This window comes from Populus nigra, chromosome 13 (genome assembly GCF_951802175.1).
Source record: "Populus nigra chromosome 13, ddPopNigr1.1, whole genome shotgun sequence".
Taxonomy (NCBI): Eukaryota; Viridiplantae; Streptophyta; class Magnoliopsida; order Malpighiales; family Salicaceae; genus Populus; species Populus nigra.
In genome coordinates this window covers 14,680,451-14,695,443 of record NC_084864.1, presented here as the reverse complement: position 1 = coordinate 14,695,443, position 14,993 = coordinate 14,680,451, and the positions used below count along the sequence as shown (strand labels likewise).

The following is a 14,993-nucleotide window of genomic DNA, read 5'->3' as shown; positions in this document are numbered from 1 at the left end:
GAATTCCTGCACACAATTGCAATGGTACGTAGTATACAAATGAAAAATCATTTCTTTGACACCATCTGTTCTAAAGAGAAGTTCGCTTCTTCCTAGGCAGGAAAAAAGGAAAAAATAATTCCATCTTTGAAAATCTGAGTTAAAGGGACATACGTTTAAAAAACCTAATTACAAGTAGAAGGGCCTAGAACCCTATAAAGGTCCAAAACCTAAAGAAGATCCCAATTTAAATAGGCCTCTCAATCATCATAGCAATATACAACGGCTAAGCTGATAGTAGTGACAATAAGCGTGGATGGAACACCGAACTTCAAATGGCTCCAAAAGGTGATATTGTAACTAGGCTGGGCACGAAGGGCCAGTTCACATACAATTATGTTTGCGGCCGAACCCAATAGCGAAAGGTTTCCCGCAACTGTGCTAACCCATGCCAGGATGAGCCAAGCTTTCTTCTCTTTACTAGAAGATATTGCAATGGCAGAAGCAGCTACCTTTGCTCCTAGCAAAAGAACTTATAAGCCAAAAATAAGTAGAGATTAGATTGTTTAGTTTATCATTGTAAAAATACACACACACACACACACACACACACACACACACACTATAAGATGTATACTAATTAGGCAATATACCTATGTTTAAATAAAAATAAAAAATATACTTATTTGTTGAAGCACTTTAAATAACAAAGCTTTTGTTATCGTCAATAATGAATCATTCATCCTTTAGACTTTATTTCTTCTCTCTTGGTGCAAAATTTATTTGCAATAAGCCTCCTATAATTTAACACCATCTTAGTTTAGATGCACTTCTAAATGAAATCTTTGAAACAAACTAGATGAATAATAATCTCTCATGAAAATGAACCAAAGCTCTAGATTTGAAAGGAATATAGAAGTTTAAAAAATAAGGAGAAAAGCCACTATGATTTAAGAAAAGGAAGAGTATCTAAAATTAGGAAAAACATTGTCTTGAACTCTTTCTTCACCCTCCTTTTAAAATTGATTTTGGAAGCTAAAAAGTTAAAGAATTAATTTTACTCTTCTCCCCTCTAAAAACTTGGGTGCCCTTTGAGCCCAATCTTAACTCTTCAACTACCCATTATATAAACACTAGGAAAACTTTGTTTCTTTGTAATATGAGATAAAGTTTTTTACAAGATTTTGAGTTTCACCAAAACATGCAAACCAAAGGTTCTTTGAAATAATTTCTCATTCACCCATAATTTATTTAAATCATGTTAATATTCTATATTAAAGAGCATATGGTGGAGATTAAATTCAAACAACTTTTTAATCCCAAAAGTAAGTGGATCTCATTTTTAATTTGGCCTTAAATGTGCCCATTAACCATGTTCTTTAAATACATTTTCAACAATCCCTCACATTAATGAAAATTATCTTACTAGTTTTAAAATGACTTGAATATTTGTTGAGAGATATTGATTCGGTAGATCACTATATTAGGATCGATAACTTTTGACTTTAAATCTTTCTTAGTGAAATACTATCAAATTTACTCAGCCAAATAGTGAACATGATATCTTGGACTATTTAGCTTTTTATATAAACCAAGACAATAGTATTCACATAGTTGTCTAACCAAAGATTTTGTTTGGTTCTCAGTGTTGTGTTTATTTTGTCCCTGAACAACAACAAACCTCTCAGGTTATTTCATGTAAATCTTTTCATCGATGTCACCATTTAAAATTTTTTTTTAACATCCATTCGATGTATTTCAAGCTTGTTGATAACTGCAATGACTATTAATATTCTTATGGAAGTTATTATTGATACAAGTAAATATATATCAAAATAATCCACACTTTCTTGTAGTCTAAATCCTTTAATAATAAGCCTGGCTTTGTATTTATTAATAGTACCATCAACTTTCATCTCCTTTTTTAAGATTTCTTTATGGCCTAATGGTTTACTTTCGGAAGGAAGATCCACTAGTTCTCATGTATGATTATTCATAATGAATTCTATTTTACTATTGACCAATTCATTCAAATAAAAAGCTTTTGAATAGAACATTACCTTAGGTCCACGGTTCATTTTCCAACAAATATGTTAGAAATCAGGATCAAAGATTTTGGTTAGTTTTATCATTTTACTTATTTTTTGCTCAACTTTATCATTTTTTGATTGATGATGACTACTCGAGCTAACCTCGATCATTTTCTTAAATGAATTATTTTTTATGTTTCTTTAAAGGGAAACACATATTATCATTTGTCTTTAAATGATCCATTAACCATGTTTTTAATTCCAACACAACTAACATTGAAACATGTTTGAAGCAATGATATATGTTATAATATGTGTTAAAAAATAGTATACTTTACTTTCATACATTTTCTTTGGAATGTTTTCTTTAAAATTTGAGCTGTTTAGGGGATAAAAAAACAAAAATATCTTTTTCACTCTAAAGTCTTGTGATGGTAACTAGTTTATTTATTTTTCTCTCCAAGCTAAAACCCCACACCTAAATTTTTTTAATCATGTTTCAATGAATAATATCTCCTCGAAAAAGAGAGTGCATGTTTAGGTTGAATAAAAATTGTTTTAAAATGTGGTTAGTTAGTATTTCAAGATAAAAAAGATAAATATAGAAATGATATACATGTATTTGAATGAAGAAATGAAGATAAAAATATAAAATAAATATATTTCTATAATAATTTTACAATAAATTTTTATTTTTTAAAAAAATAAAAAGGACAAGGTGACATGTTCCTTTTGTCCTTGTTATCTCTCTCTTTTTTTTTTTCGAGACAGTTACCAAACGTATCTTAAACTTGAAGTGATATTAACTGGAAATTACTATTGCCCTTCTTTAAGACTCTAAAGCGGTCGTGCTGTAGTGAAATCAAAGGAAGAGAATCAGGGCATCAACTTACCAGTTGGTACATTCGAAGCAACATTTGAGAGAACAAGTATTGCAATGGCCAGCACAGCAATCCCACTAGCATGATCGATCAGTGCATGAGGCTCCATCAAGTTCCAGAAACTGCTAGGAATTCCTGTTCTATTGAAGCCATCAACCGTGATAAACATTCCACAAAAGAATACCAGAAGAGAGTATGAAACCTGATCCAAGCAACTACGTATAAGTAGATTTTTACTCAATCAATTACTGCATGGAAGTATTACAGTTGATGAAAAGATATTTAGCAGAGGAGATAGAATCTTTGTGAAAGACCTGTTGATTTACCTTCTCTAGGCAAGGCCCTGCATCTTTGAAATCAAGAATCACAAAAATGAGGGCTGCTGTGAGTGCAGTCCAAGACATGTCCGAACCCATTAGAAAAGCAACCAGCATTCCAACAGTACCAAGGTAAATACACAACTTCCATGACAATCTCTTCCATCTATTCAGCAGGCCTTTACTTTCTTCAGCGGACTGTTGCGGCCCGGACTCTAAATCAGTCATCTTCTCCATGGTCCCTTGTACACCACCCCTTGCAAATCTTTCCTCCATTGGCTCTCCTATTTCAGAAAACATATTATCAGTTGCCTCCTTTGAAAGGACTGCTTTCATCAGCTCAATTTCACCACAGGAATCACTGCACATATCCAATTCACACAACCTCTGGGCGTTCACATGTTCTGCAATGGGATCATATTCGTGAGATTCCAAAGAATTGGGAGATGACATGGTAGCAAGCGAAATCTGATGTACAGCTGAATCTTCCAGAACAATCATTTCATACAAAGCATCTTCTTCTTCCTTAACATCAGATAACAACCTCCGAAACATGCATATAAGAATTAAAGCATTCACAAAGACACCCACAAGCACCGCGGGAAGAAGTCCCAATACGAATTCCCCAAAAGAGATGCCACTTTGAATAGCAATTATCAAGTTTTGAGGGTTGCCGATTGGAGTTGCAGAGGATCCAATATTCGAACTTGAAGCCAACCCAAACAAGAAAGGTTCGGGTCGAATATTGTTTTGTCTAGCAATCTTTAATATGAACTCAGTGAGAAAGAAACATGCGGTGTCATTAGTGAACAGAGCACTTGAAATGGCAGAAACAATGCAGATCCGGCAGAGCATGTCCTTCGCACCCCGACTCTTCCATGAGAGCAAGACTCCCAAGTGCTTGAACATGTCTGCTCTTTCAAGATAGATGCTTACAACCATGGTTCCAAAGAGAAGGCCCAGTACAGGGAGGTCGATGGCATCATATGCTTGCTTAGGGGTGATGGCTTTGAAGATAACCATAAGAGTTGCCCCGAGGATGGAACCTGCTGTCCTTCCAATGGGTAAGAAAGGAACTGCTGGGGAAACTGCCAAAATCCGAAAGATTGCGAAGGCAACTGAACCTAAGACAACCTTCTTAAACGGACACAGATCCATTTCTGTAACTTACAAGATTAAGCTTGTTTGTGAGCTACCACTTGGCAGACCTCCACCTTTGCAACTTCAGATAAATTACTGGCTCTGAAAGAAGAAGATATCACCCTGTAGCTCAACCAGTATTTGCAACCAACTGAGAAAAGAGTAAAACTACAAATTTATTAAGAGCTAGTAAGATGGAAGTTATTAAAAGTTCTTTTTAAAATTCCGAAAAGGATTGTGGAACCAGAAAGATAAATGAGTTCATATGAATATTTCCGTGATACGTTTAAAGACGCATCAGAATGGGAGGCTAAGAAATGTATTGAAGATGCTGGATATTCTCTCTTCTGAAGCAGTCAAAGCAGCCGAAGACGTTTCAAAGCAAGCAAACAATTTCCAACATTCCATGCTGAAACTGTAGTAGTTTTTGAGCAAAAGGGAAATGCGAGGTCCTAGAGCACACATCTTTTTCCTAGTTGATATGGAATTTGGATCATTCGTAACCAGCGGGAAATATACTACTGAGACATCATATAACAACGTAAGAAGTTTAGGACTTGTGTGTGCAGGTGAACCTACGGGGTGGGACCGTTTTCAGATATTTAAACATTGTATCTGGAAATTAATAGCATGCAAGACAGAAGTGAAGTTGACATATTCTCCAGTGAAGAAATACTGCCTTAAGAGACTCTACATACCTGATCCTTGCATGAACGCACACTCTTGATCCTCGTAACATCACCAACACGAATACACGGCTCTAGGAAAATAGAGTCACCATATGAGCTTGGCTTCTTAATCTTTGTAACAACTTGTTTGAAGCAATGGTATATGTTATAATCTGTGTTAAATAAAATCCTCGTAACATCACCAACACGAATATACTTTACTTTCAAACATTTTCTTTGGAATGTTTTTTTTTATTAAATTTGAGCTGCTTAGGGGATAAAAAAACAAAAATATCTTTTTCACTCTAAAGTCTTGTGATGGTAACTAGTTTATTTGTTTTTCTCTTGAAGCAAAAACCCCACACCCAAAATTTTTTAACCATGTTTCAAATGCAATGAATGATATCTCCTCGAAAAAGAGAGTGCATGTTTAGGTTGAATAAAAATTGTTTTAAAATGTGATTGGTTAGTATTTCAAGATTAATAAATAAATAAATATAGAAATAACAGACTCGTGTTTGGATAAAAAAACAAAAAAAAGATATAAAATAAAAATTTCAATGATGGTTAGTTCAAGTGGTTTATTACTAAAATTTTATAGGTAGAATTTTTTTTATAGCGGTTTATTTCACATTCTACCAAAATTTTGGTAGTCTCTCCTATATCAGAAGATCCCAAGTTATCGACAATTAATCCTGCACATAATTTATGTTCATTCCATAGTCACCATATATTTATGTTGCATCGCAGTTACAACCATTAATAGTCATAATATAAGAATTCCATAGATTCAACTCAGCATAGAGTTTTACAACACAAACTAATAGTAATAAACTTGATTAGTAACATTAATATTAAAAACATAAATTAATAGAGGCCTTAAGTCTCAAGGATTTACATAAGAAAATACTAACATTACTCAAGTCATATAATTAATTAAAGCAACATACTTCAATATTCGTTTCATTCTAAGTTCATACAAAAGAAGTAGAAATGTTGACCCCTAATTTATACAAAAGGAATTAAGAAAATGAAATTCCTAATTCATACAAAAGAATTTGAGGCGCTAATTTTCTAACTCGTGCAAAAGAAGTAAACATCTAGGACACTACTCCTGGCATGAATGAGAGAGACCCGTAACATCAAAATATAAGAATAATTATATTAAATAAATAAAATACAACAAATTAATGGAGGGTCACTACTACATGTATCTATGTATACAAGTGCACAACCAATAGGGCATAACATCGTTGATCCATAAAAAAAGAACACACTTGACGCTTCCTTTACTACATATAGAGCCTATCCTTCCACAACCACCTATGGTTTTCTCTTAATTATTACATATTATTCTTCATCGGATACATCCATCTCATTACTCTGCCCCAAGTTCTGAGGAGGTCGCTGCTGACACTAATAACTCCTATTAGTGTCATTAGTCACCCTTACCCGGACCGACTAATCAAATCCTTAGTAATGTTGGTACCAATTTAATCGGTCGATACCATTGACTATTTCCAACTCGAAATAATCAATCAATTCCTTTCCATCTCATTTGGAGGTGTTTCCAATAAAGTCAGTGCCAAGTTCTCTTGACATCATTAACTTCCTCCTTAGGAAGCTAATCAAGTTGTTATGGGATTGCTGATACTGACATTATCCGTCGGTATCATTAACTATTCTTGATACAAATAGTTAATCAAGTTCAATGTTCATTATAATTCCATCAAGATCATGCCGATGTTACCAATTTTTGCTAACATCATTAGCCACCCCTGTTGGAGATCAACTAATCAAGTCCAAAGGTGGTTGTTTTAGGTTTTTTTTTCCCCTTCAAATAGGTCCTTATTCGAAATCAAGGTCCAAGAGTCTACGACCAAAAATCAGATTTCATTCCATGTCCGTTTCACCATATCTTTCCTTTCTTTAGCCATATTCATAAGTATTGACTCTAACATAAATTTGAATACAAGGTTTATTATCAATTAAGGAGAGTGTAGGCTTGGAACACCTACTTGCCACTGATGCTCGATTTGTGTTCCCTTGTTATTGTTGTACTCTCTCTACGGTTCCTCCTAAATTCACAAGTATACCATATTAGTTCATGTGTAGTTTCCATTTCGCAAATAGCAAGGCATCAACAACAATATTTACTCTTTATGTTTCATTGTTTTAAATCATTACGCACATCATCAACTTCATTTTTAAATGTGGTTTATCCCCTACTAGAGTCAAGATTCAATGTTACAAAAATTTTGGTGGGAAGGAAACTGGTTTTCTGCCCCTATCGCGGCATAATCCACTATTTTAATAATTCTCGTTAAATCTGCCAACAAGGGCGGCAGTTTGACCTTTACTTATATATTCACATATATCTGGAGCTTTAGAGCTCCAAATCGAGCGAGGTCAAATTCATTGGAAAGCTAACATTTCATGATACAATTTATCTGAGAGGTGTTTCCTAAATTTTATCATTATGAGGCCCAAATATCCCTTAGAACATGCATGATGAATTTTCCCAAAATTCATCAGCGATTCCTAAGTGAGTTTTCTGCCAACCTCACTTCTCTTTTCTTCTACGCTATTTATTTTCTATGTATTCCTACATATTATGGTTCTTCCCATTCTAAAATTATGAGCTATACCCATGTTCACTAATTAAAACTTACCTAACTAATAAAATCCATATAACATTAGGATTCCTAAATAATAAAATACTATTTAAATTAAAAGTCCTAAGATAATTAGAAAAAAGAATCCAAATATAACAAGGTAAATAAAAACAATCATGCACAATAACTTTCGAGTCTTATTTAAAGGTCTTTTCAATTTCCAATAGTCATGAATTTTTAACTTAGCAGGAAACATGAGTTAACTCGGGTTGACTCGAGTTAGTTTTTTTATCTTTTTTAATTGATTATTTTTTCAATTTCATCCTTCAACATTGAGTTGATTGAGAATTGAACTACATAATTTGTTTTGATTTGCTTTATATGGGGTTATCATGGTCTCATGACATGGGTGTTGGATTTGGCGGGTTAACCTTAGTTGACCTAGGTTGATCCAATATATTGTCATCTTAATATTTTAAAAAAGATGTCGTCTTGAGTTTTTTAAATCAAACTATATTTTTATTAGTCGTCTGGTTGTCTTTGAACTTGCCAAGTTGACCAGGTCACAATTGATCAATCCCCACACAGTTTAATTTTTTTCTACTAGAAAAATGTTAAAAACACATAGATGTTGCTTTTTATGTTAAATGTTTTTAATCCGACCTGCAATGTAGTGTGGACCAACAATCTATTATAGTAACAAATTAATATTTAATTACATAATTAATTATCTTAAATAATTTAAAATTAACTAACCTTAATGAATTTTATTTTAAATATATTAGCTCTTAGATTGTATGGATCCTAAATAAATTATTTAGAAGTTCTATTTACTAAAAAAACTATGTAATGTTTTGATAAATGTTTCTTTTTTTTCAAGTTTTATTATGATATTTGTGTGTTTTTGACACAAACAGGGCAAAAGATAACTAGATTTATTACAAGTCAAAACTCTCCATAATTATAGAAGAGACACCTAAAATATTCAATTTTTACTCGTCCAAGTCTTTATTTTCTGAAAAACTATTATAACCCTTTATAGAGAAAAACTAAAAAACCCTATTACAGAATATGAAAAATAAACTAGGAAAATATTCCCTTTAAATAGGAAAAAAAATTTAAAAAGCATAATAATATCGAATAGTAAAACATAAAATTAACTATGAAAAATATATGTTTTTTTTTAAGTTCTTGCATCAGTATTTTCAGGCTAAAAAGAACTATTTAAATCTCAGCTAGAAACTGTCAAACACCACAAATATCTTTTTATGTGTGGCTCACCCTATTATGGTTTCCCAATACTTTTGTGTGGGTCACCTCATCATAGATTCTTAACACTATGCATTTGACATAAGCACGTCCTGTTATGTGACCTCTTCCAGTTATGATTATTCAACAACACACATCAAGTAGCTATTAGGAATTCGCAAGCTCTTAATAAATAAGACCTCTTTGAATTTTTGTATTGCCATCATGAATTTTGAGGGGAAAGAGAGGAAAGAGGGGAAAAGAAAGAAAATTTTGTTGACTATAAATCGTGCCACCACTGACACCACGAGTCATCCTAAAAGAAAGATGATGACACATATTTTAATGACATGGTGAAAAGGTATTTTTTGCCACCGAGAGGTGCCACATGAACATCTTGAATAGTGTAAGTGCCTCACACACACTGGTGCATGCCTTGCATGCATCAACCATTTTTGTTTCTTAGTTATATTTTATATTTATTAAAATACCAAATTATATTTTATCCAACTTAATTGTCATAAAAAAAATCAATATGAAAAGAAAGATATTTTTGTTGTTTCATTGTGCTTCTAAAATGCGAAAGGACTTACTTGTCCCCGAACAATATGATAATGACCATTGGTGTGAAACCCTAGAAATTTATAATTTAAATATGCGGATGTGTAAACTTTCATGTAAACATAAAACTGAAAGTGGTACGATCTTGATGAGTGATGAAAACTAAGATAAGAAATAATAGATAAATATGATATATAATGGAGGGGATGACCTTCATAAAATGAATTTTGGTTTAGAATTCATAAGGACAGAGAAATTGGTAACACGTTTTGATGGATAAAATAATAAGTAAAATGACATAATGTTTCTAGGTAATAAGTGAGGTAATAAAGAATAAATTATAATAAAGGATAATGCAATGAAAAGGGCAAGATTGAAGGTGCAAACACCGATTAAAAATCAGTGACGTTACTTTAAAACGATAATAAGCCCGATAAATAAATAAAGGTGGAAATTTTAAAATGAATATATTTCAAAATAATAAAATGACCTTAAAGGTTTAGAATGATAATTGATATGATGTTGTGTGAAGATTGAATAAGAAAATTTAGATTGTTGATGAAAAGTAATAAACTGACCAATTTTACATTAGAAAGCAAAGCTCTCAATCCAATCGCCAGATCGAGATGCAATTTTGCATAAAGTCTATTAATATGTTTTTCTACCTTGGTTAAAGATTCCATCCCAATCAGAGTTCGGTAAACACTAGCGATTTAAGTAGAAACAAACCAAATAGTTTACGTGAAAAATAAAATAAAATACATAAAGGCATAAATAAGGGATAAAATTATAATTAATGGAAAATATGCCTTTAAAACAGCAAAGAATCCAACCAGTCTAGAAAAAAAGGTGAGAGACAATAGAGAAAATTCGGCTAGAGAGAGAAGTGCATAATTTGGAGCAAATCCAAAGAAGGCAATAATGCTCTGGTGGCCATATCGTTGGAAGCCACCGTTGGATCATGCTGCTTTATAGATATATTATTCTTCTCACACACCTCTACTAACTAGCCAGAGGGATTTGAAAGCACATAACCCGTTTGATAGAAATCATCTTCGGAAATTTCCTGGAAAACAAAAGGAAATACACCTGCAGGGTAGTTTTGATGGCTGGTCGATTTCTCTATCTTTGACCGTTGGATCATGTCTATATTTGGATATGTAGTACGCCTAAATGTTTCCTTCATTATGGACAGTGGAGATCGGAAACACACTCTTCGGAAGGGTGTCATTCATGTTAAACAATAGCTCATCATTTTTCAGGTTAGCTCAGTTTTATTCAGATCTAGGGAGACTTAACCGTTGGATCATTTCGATTTTGAGATATATTGTGCACGACTCCAAGATCTATATTCTGACCATTGGGTTAGAAAATGAAATCTAAGGTGGATGACTTATTGCTTTTTGAATCTAATGTTAGTTTTGGAAAAATTTAGGAAACTTGATTAAATACATGTTTTGATGAAATTAGAATTGTGTAGGTGTTAGGGTTTATGGAAGATGTAATGGTAAATATGTTGTTATTAATATTATTATAGATTAATTGTGTATTCTTTATAGGTAGGGTAGAATGATTATGGTGTAAGAATAGGAATGAACATTACTATATGAACATGCTGATTGAATAAAAGGCTAACTTGTTAGCTGTGTGGATATGAATGGGGTGGAACCATGAAGAAATTGAAATGAAAAAATTTTGGAAAATAAAACATATTTAAGGCTAGTCATAAGTATATTTTTGACAAATTGATTAGTTAATGAAGATTATCATGGATTCTAACTAGTAGGGTGAAATTATTGTTGTGATAATGATGTAATAATATTAATTGTTAAGGTTTGTCGTATATGTTTAATTACACGAGGAGAAAGTGAAAGAAAATAAATGGTTCATTGTTTTGTTGTATTAATAATGCTAAACAAGGATAATAACATATGTAGCATGTGTAAAAAAAATAGGAGAAATTCCAAAGGGATGAGTTCCCATATTTTGGCTGAATCTTGCTATATTATAGAGGTAGGGAAATTGTTTAAATAGTTTGTTTTAAAATTGGTTTAAATTTGTGATTTAATGATGCTAAATGACCTTGGATAATGTTGCTTATGCATGAAAATAAGTTGGAAGTTGAAAACAATTTCCAAGGGATAAAAATCCTCGGTGTCCAAAATTTTAGCTATAAAGGAGGGGCTATTGTGATTGTTGATTTTGAGTCTTAAAACAAAATAATTTGGAGCTGATTTCTACATGAAAGTTGTATTTCTATGTTTTAGCCTTTCATAGAGACAACTCACGCCAAAACCGAGTTTTACAGCTTTAGTTATGATTAAAACACTAGATAGTGTTTTGGGTTGGTTATGCTAAATTGATTAGAATTAGACAATTTTTAATCTTTACTTGGAATTGCTGTTGAGTGATGGTTTTAATAATAAAATAAGAATGAATATGAACACGAAAATGGGTAAGAGTATGAGATTCTAAGAAAATTCCTTGTGATTAATTTGAGAATACTAGTTAAATGAGAATTAAATGAAGTTGTGATGTTGGTTGTATTGTTGATAAAAACTAAATCCCTGGTGGTACAGGGGAAGCTTTAGGGATCAGACAATTGCATGGAGTGGCAACATGTGCACATACTCTAGGTAGGTGCATCACACCTTGTCTTTTTAATTTGTGTAACTTATTAATAAATTTCAAAATTTATTGTTTTTTTTGCTTCGATAATATTGGAATGAATATGTGTACCTTGCATGCTTTGATGTGTATCGACTAGTTATGATATAATTGAAATGGATATGAGTATCTTACATACATTGATATGTATCAAACTTGTGATGATATTATTGGAATGAATAAGAGTACCTTGCGTACAACAGTATACCTCCATTAGTTAGGATAATGTTTGAAAGAATATTAATACCTTGTGTGCATTGTTATGTATCAAATTAATTATATTATTATTAGGATGGATACAATTACCTTACATTGATAGGTATCGAATTAGTCATGATAACTTTGGAATAGACGTAATTATCTTACATACCTCATTATGAATTTATTCCCAATGACTTAGAGATTGAAGGAGAAATGATAGATAATTGGTCACCATAGTGTCGATGGTTAATGATGCATTACAATGATACTTAGCACCATGATGAGGGTGGCTAAGGGCATAAATTGATACTTGGCATTATGATGAGGGTGACAAGGTTATCTGAATAATGCTTAGTGGTTGTAGTGTCGATAACTAAGATTGTATGCGAATGATACTTGGCAACCGTGGTTACAATGCATATTATGTTAATAAGAAAAATGGAAGGGGATTGGTACAAATGGAAGATTCAGATGACATTGATTAGCTATCTGGTTTTGGATAGCTAATGGTATCAATAAAATTCCATTAGTACCGACATTTCAGATGATATTGATTAGCTATCCGGGTTTGGATAGCTAATGGTCTCGATGGGGTTTTATCGGTGCCAACATTTCTTTAATTGATTACTCGACCCCGAGTAATTGGGTGAGTGATGTTAGTAAAGATTACTAACATCGACATGGTTACTCCTAGTTAAGTGAAAAGGATAAGTTGATTAACTATTTTGGGTTGAGAATAGTTAACGATATCAATGGGTCACATTGGTATCGACAATAATTTCTGGTGTGATTAGCTACTTTAGGTAAGGAGGCTAATGATGTCAAGGGTTCTTGACATCATCAACTTTGATGGTAAACCAGATATGAATAAGATTTCATTAACTATTCTAGGGAAGGAATAGTTAATGATACCAATCGGTTGTAATGATATCGACACATGAATGTAATTGATTAGTCTAACTCAATATTAAAAGACTAATGATACTAATAAGATTTCTTAGTATCGGTAATTACCTTTCAGAAAATAGAAGGGAAAATATTGATTAGTTATTCCAAAAGAACGAGACAAGCTAATGATACCAAGAGAGGAATATCTTAATATCAAGTGAGAATTGATTTATAAGGAGATGATGTTCGAAAACTATTGAGTTGTGTTGAGATTTCCAAGATGAAATTATTCTCGACAAATGGGATAGGATATTAGATGGATATTGGTAATAGATGGAAAATGTATGTTGTGAAAGAGGTTTGTGCCTAATTTTATGTATCAAAAGAAATTCCATGGAGATTATTACCTGTCATTGTTATTGTTTGTTACTACCTTTTTATATTTATGTGTACACATTAATTTTTATTTTTATGTCCATCAGGGTCGTGTCAGGAGTGATATTGGTTTAGTTACCTTTTGCTTTTGACCATGTAATTATTTGTAATTTAAGAGACTTATCTCCTAAAACTTGAAATGTAATATTAATCTGTAAATTTAAATGTATGACTTTAATCTAATGTTTGTAACTCTAAGTACCTATTTAACTATGCATATTTATAGTTGAAATCGAATCTTTCACTTGAATTATATTATATGATGTTATTGAATAAGATGTGTTGTGTTGATTATGATGAGTTGGGTTGAGATCCAAGATGATTGGATCGAGATGTGAAATAAAATTAAAAGTGTAATATGATTTTGTCAATAACTTAGGATCTCCCAATATAGGGGAGACTCTGCCGAAATTTTAGTGGAACCTGTATAAAAAAACATTTACCTGAAAATTTCTAATGTATCGCGAAAAAAGACATAGAAAATCAGGGTTGCTATAATTGGACCTTATGGAAAGACTGTATTACCCCTAATAGACAATTCAATGGTTTTTTTGTGGGAAGAGCAAAACCATCATTAAACTTTCCGATGAACAATGATTCTAAATCGAGGTGAATAATGTTTTCCAATGCAAATTAGTTTCTTTTAATAAAGCTGACAACAACTATCATGTCTATGATTGGATGGCCTACGGATTTGAGAATGTTGAAACGTTAACAATAGACACTAGTAAATGCTATTCAAACAATTTAACATGATATGTAATTATAAAATCTAACTTAAGTAGTTAACTTAGTTTAAATCCCGTTAACAGTTTGAGTGGATTAATTTATAAGTTGGTGAGTTGACCTAAATTATGGTTTTTTTATATATAAAAATTTAAAATAATATTGTTTTGGCTAAAACAATATTATTAAGTTGAGTTGTTGGGCTAGGTCGAGTTTTCTTAGGGTGTTGTTAAGAATTCCTAATCTGATATGAAATTATACTTTCAATCTTTTTGCCACCTACATTTAAGATGAGTGATGCAGCTATTACCCTGCCACTATATAAGATATGAAGGTCATACCTGTTTACTTATAAACTATTAAAGACTATTAATTGGTGATGATTTCTTGGCATAACACTGCTTACATTATAGAGGATTGTGAGTCTAACAATATCAAATTGTGACAACTTTTCTGGGCTCTTATTGCTTAGTATACCTTGCCTAGGATTTTTGCACACAATTGCAGTGGAATATGGTATACAAATGAAAGATCATTTCTTTGACACCATCTCTTCTAAAGAAAAGTTCGCTTCTAAAGTGACATGTGCTTAAGAACCTAATTACAAGCAGAAGGCCTAAAACTCTATAAAGATCCA

The 14,993-nt window shown here is 32.2% G+C and overlaps 1 protein-coding gene across 1 annotated transcript; it reads right to left on the bottom strand.

The window, feature by feature from the left end:
* Positions 1-239: 239 nt before the first annotated feature.
* Positions 240-4,622, bottom strand: LOC133670851 (silicon efflux transporter LSI2-like). Its single transcript, XM_062091446.1, has 3 exons — positions 3,217-4,622; positions 2,903-3,092; positions 240-511 (listed from the first exon to the last, which is right to left on the bottom strand). The coding sequence occupies exons 1-3, from the start codon at positions 4,363-4,365 to the stop codon at positions 240-242; spliced, it is 1,611 nt and encodes a 536-aa protein (XP_061947430.1). The 5' UTR covers positions 4,366-4,622.
* Between the last annotated feature and the right edge of the window lie 10,371 nt (positions 4,623-14,993).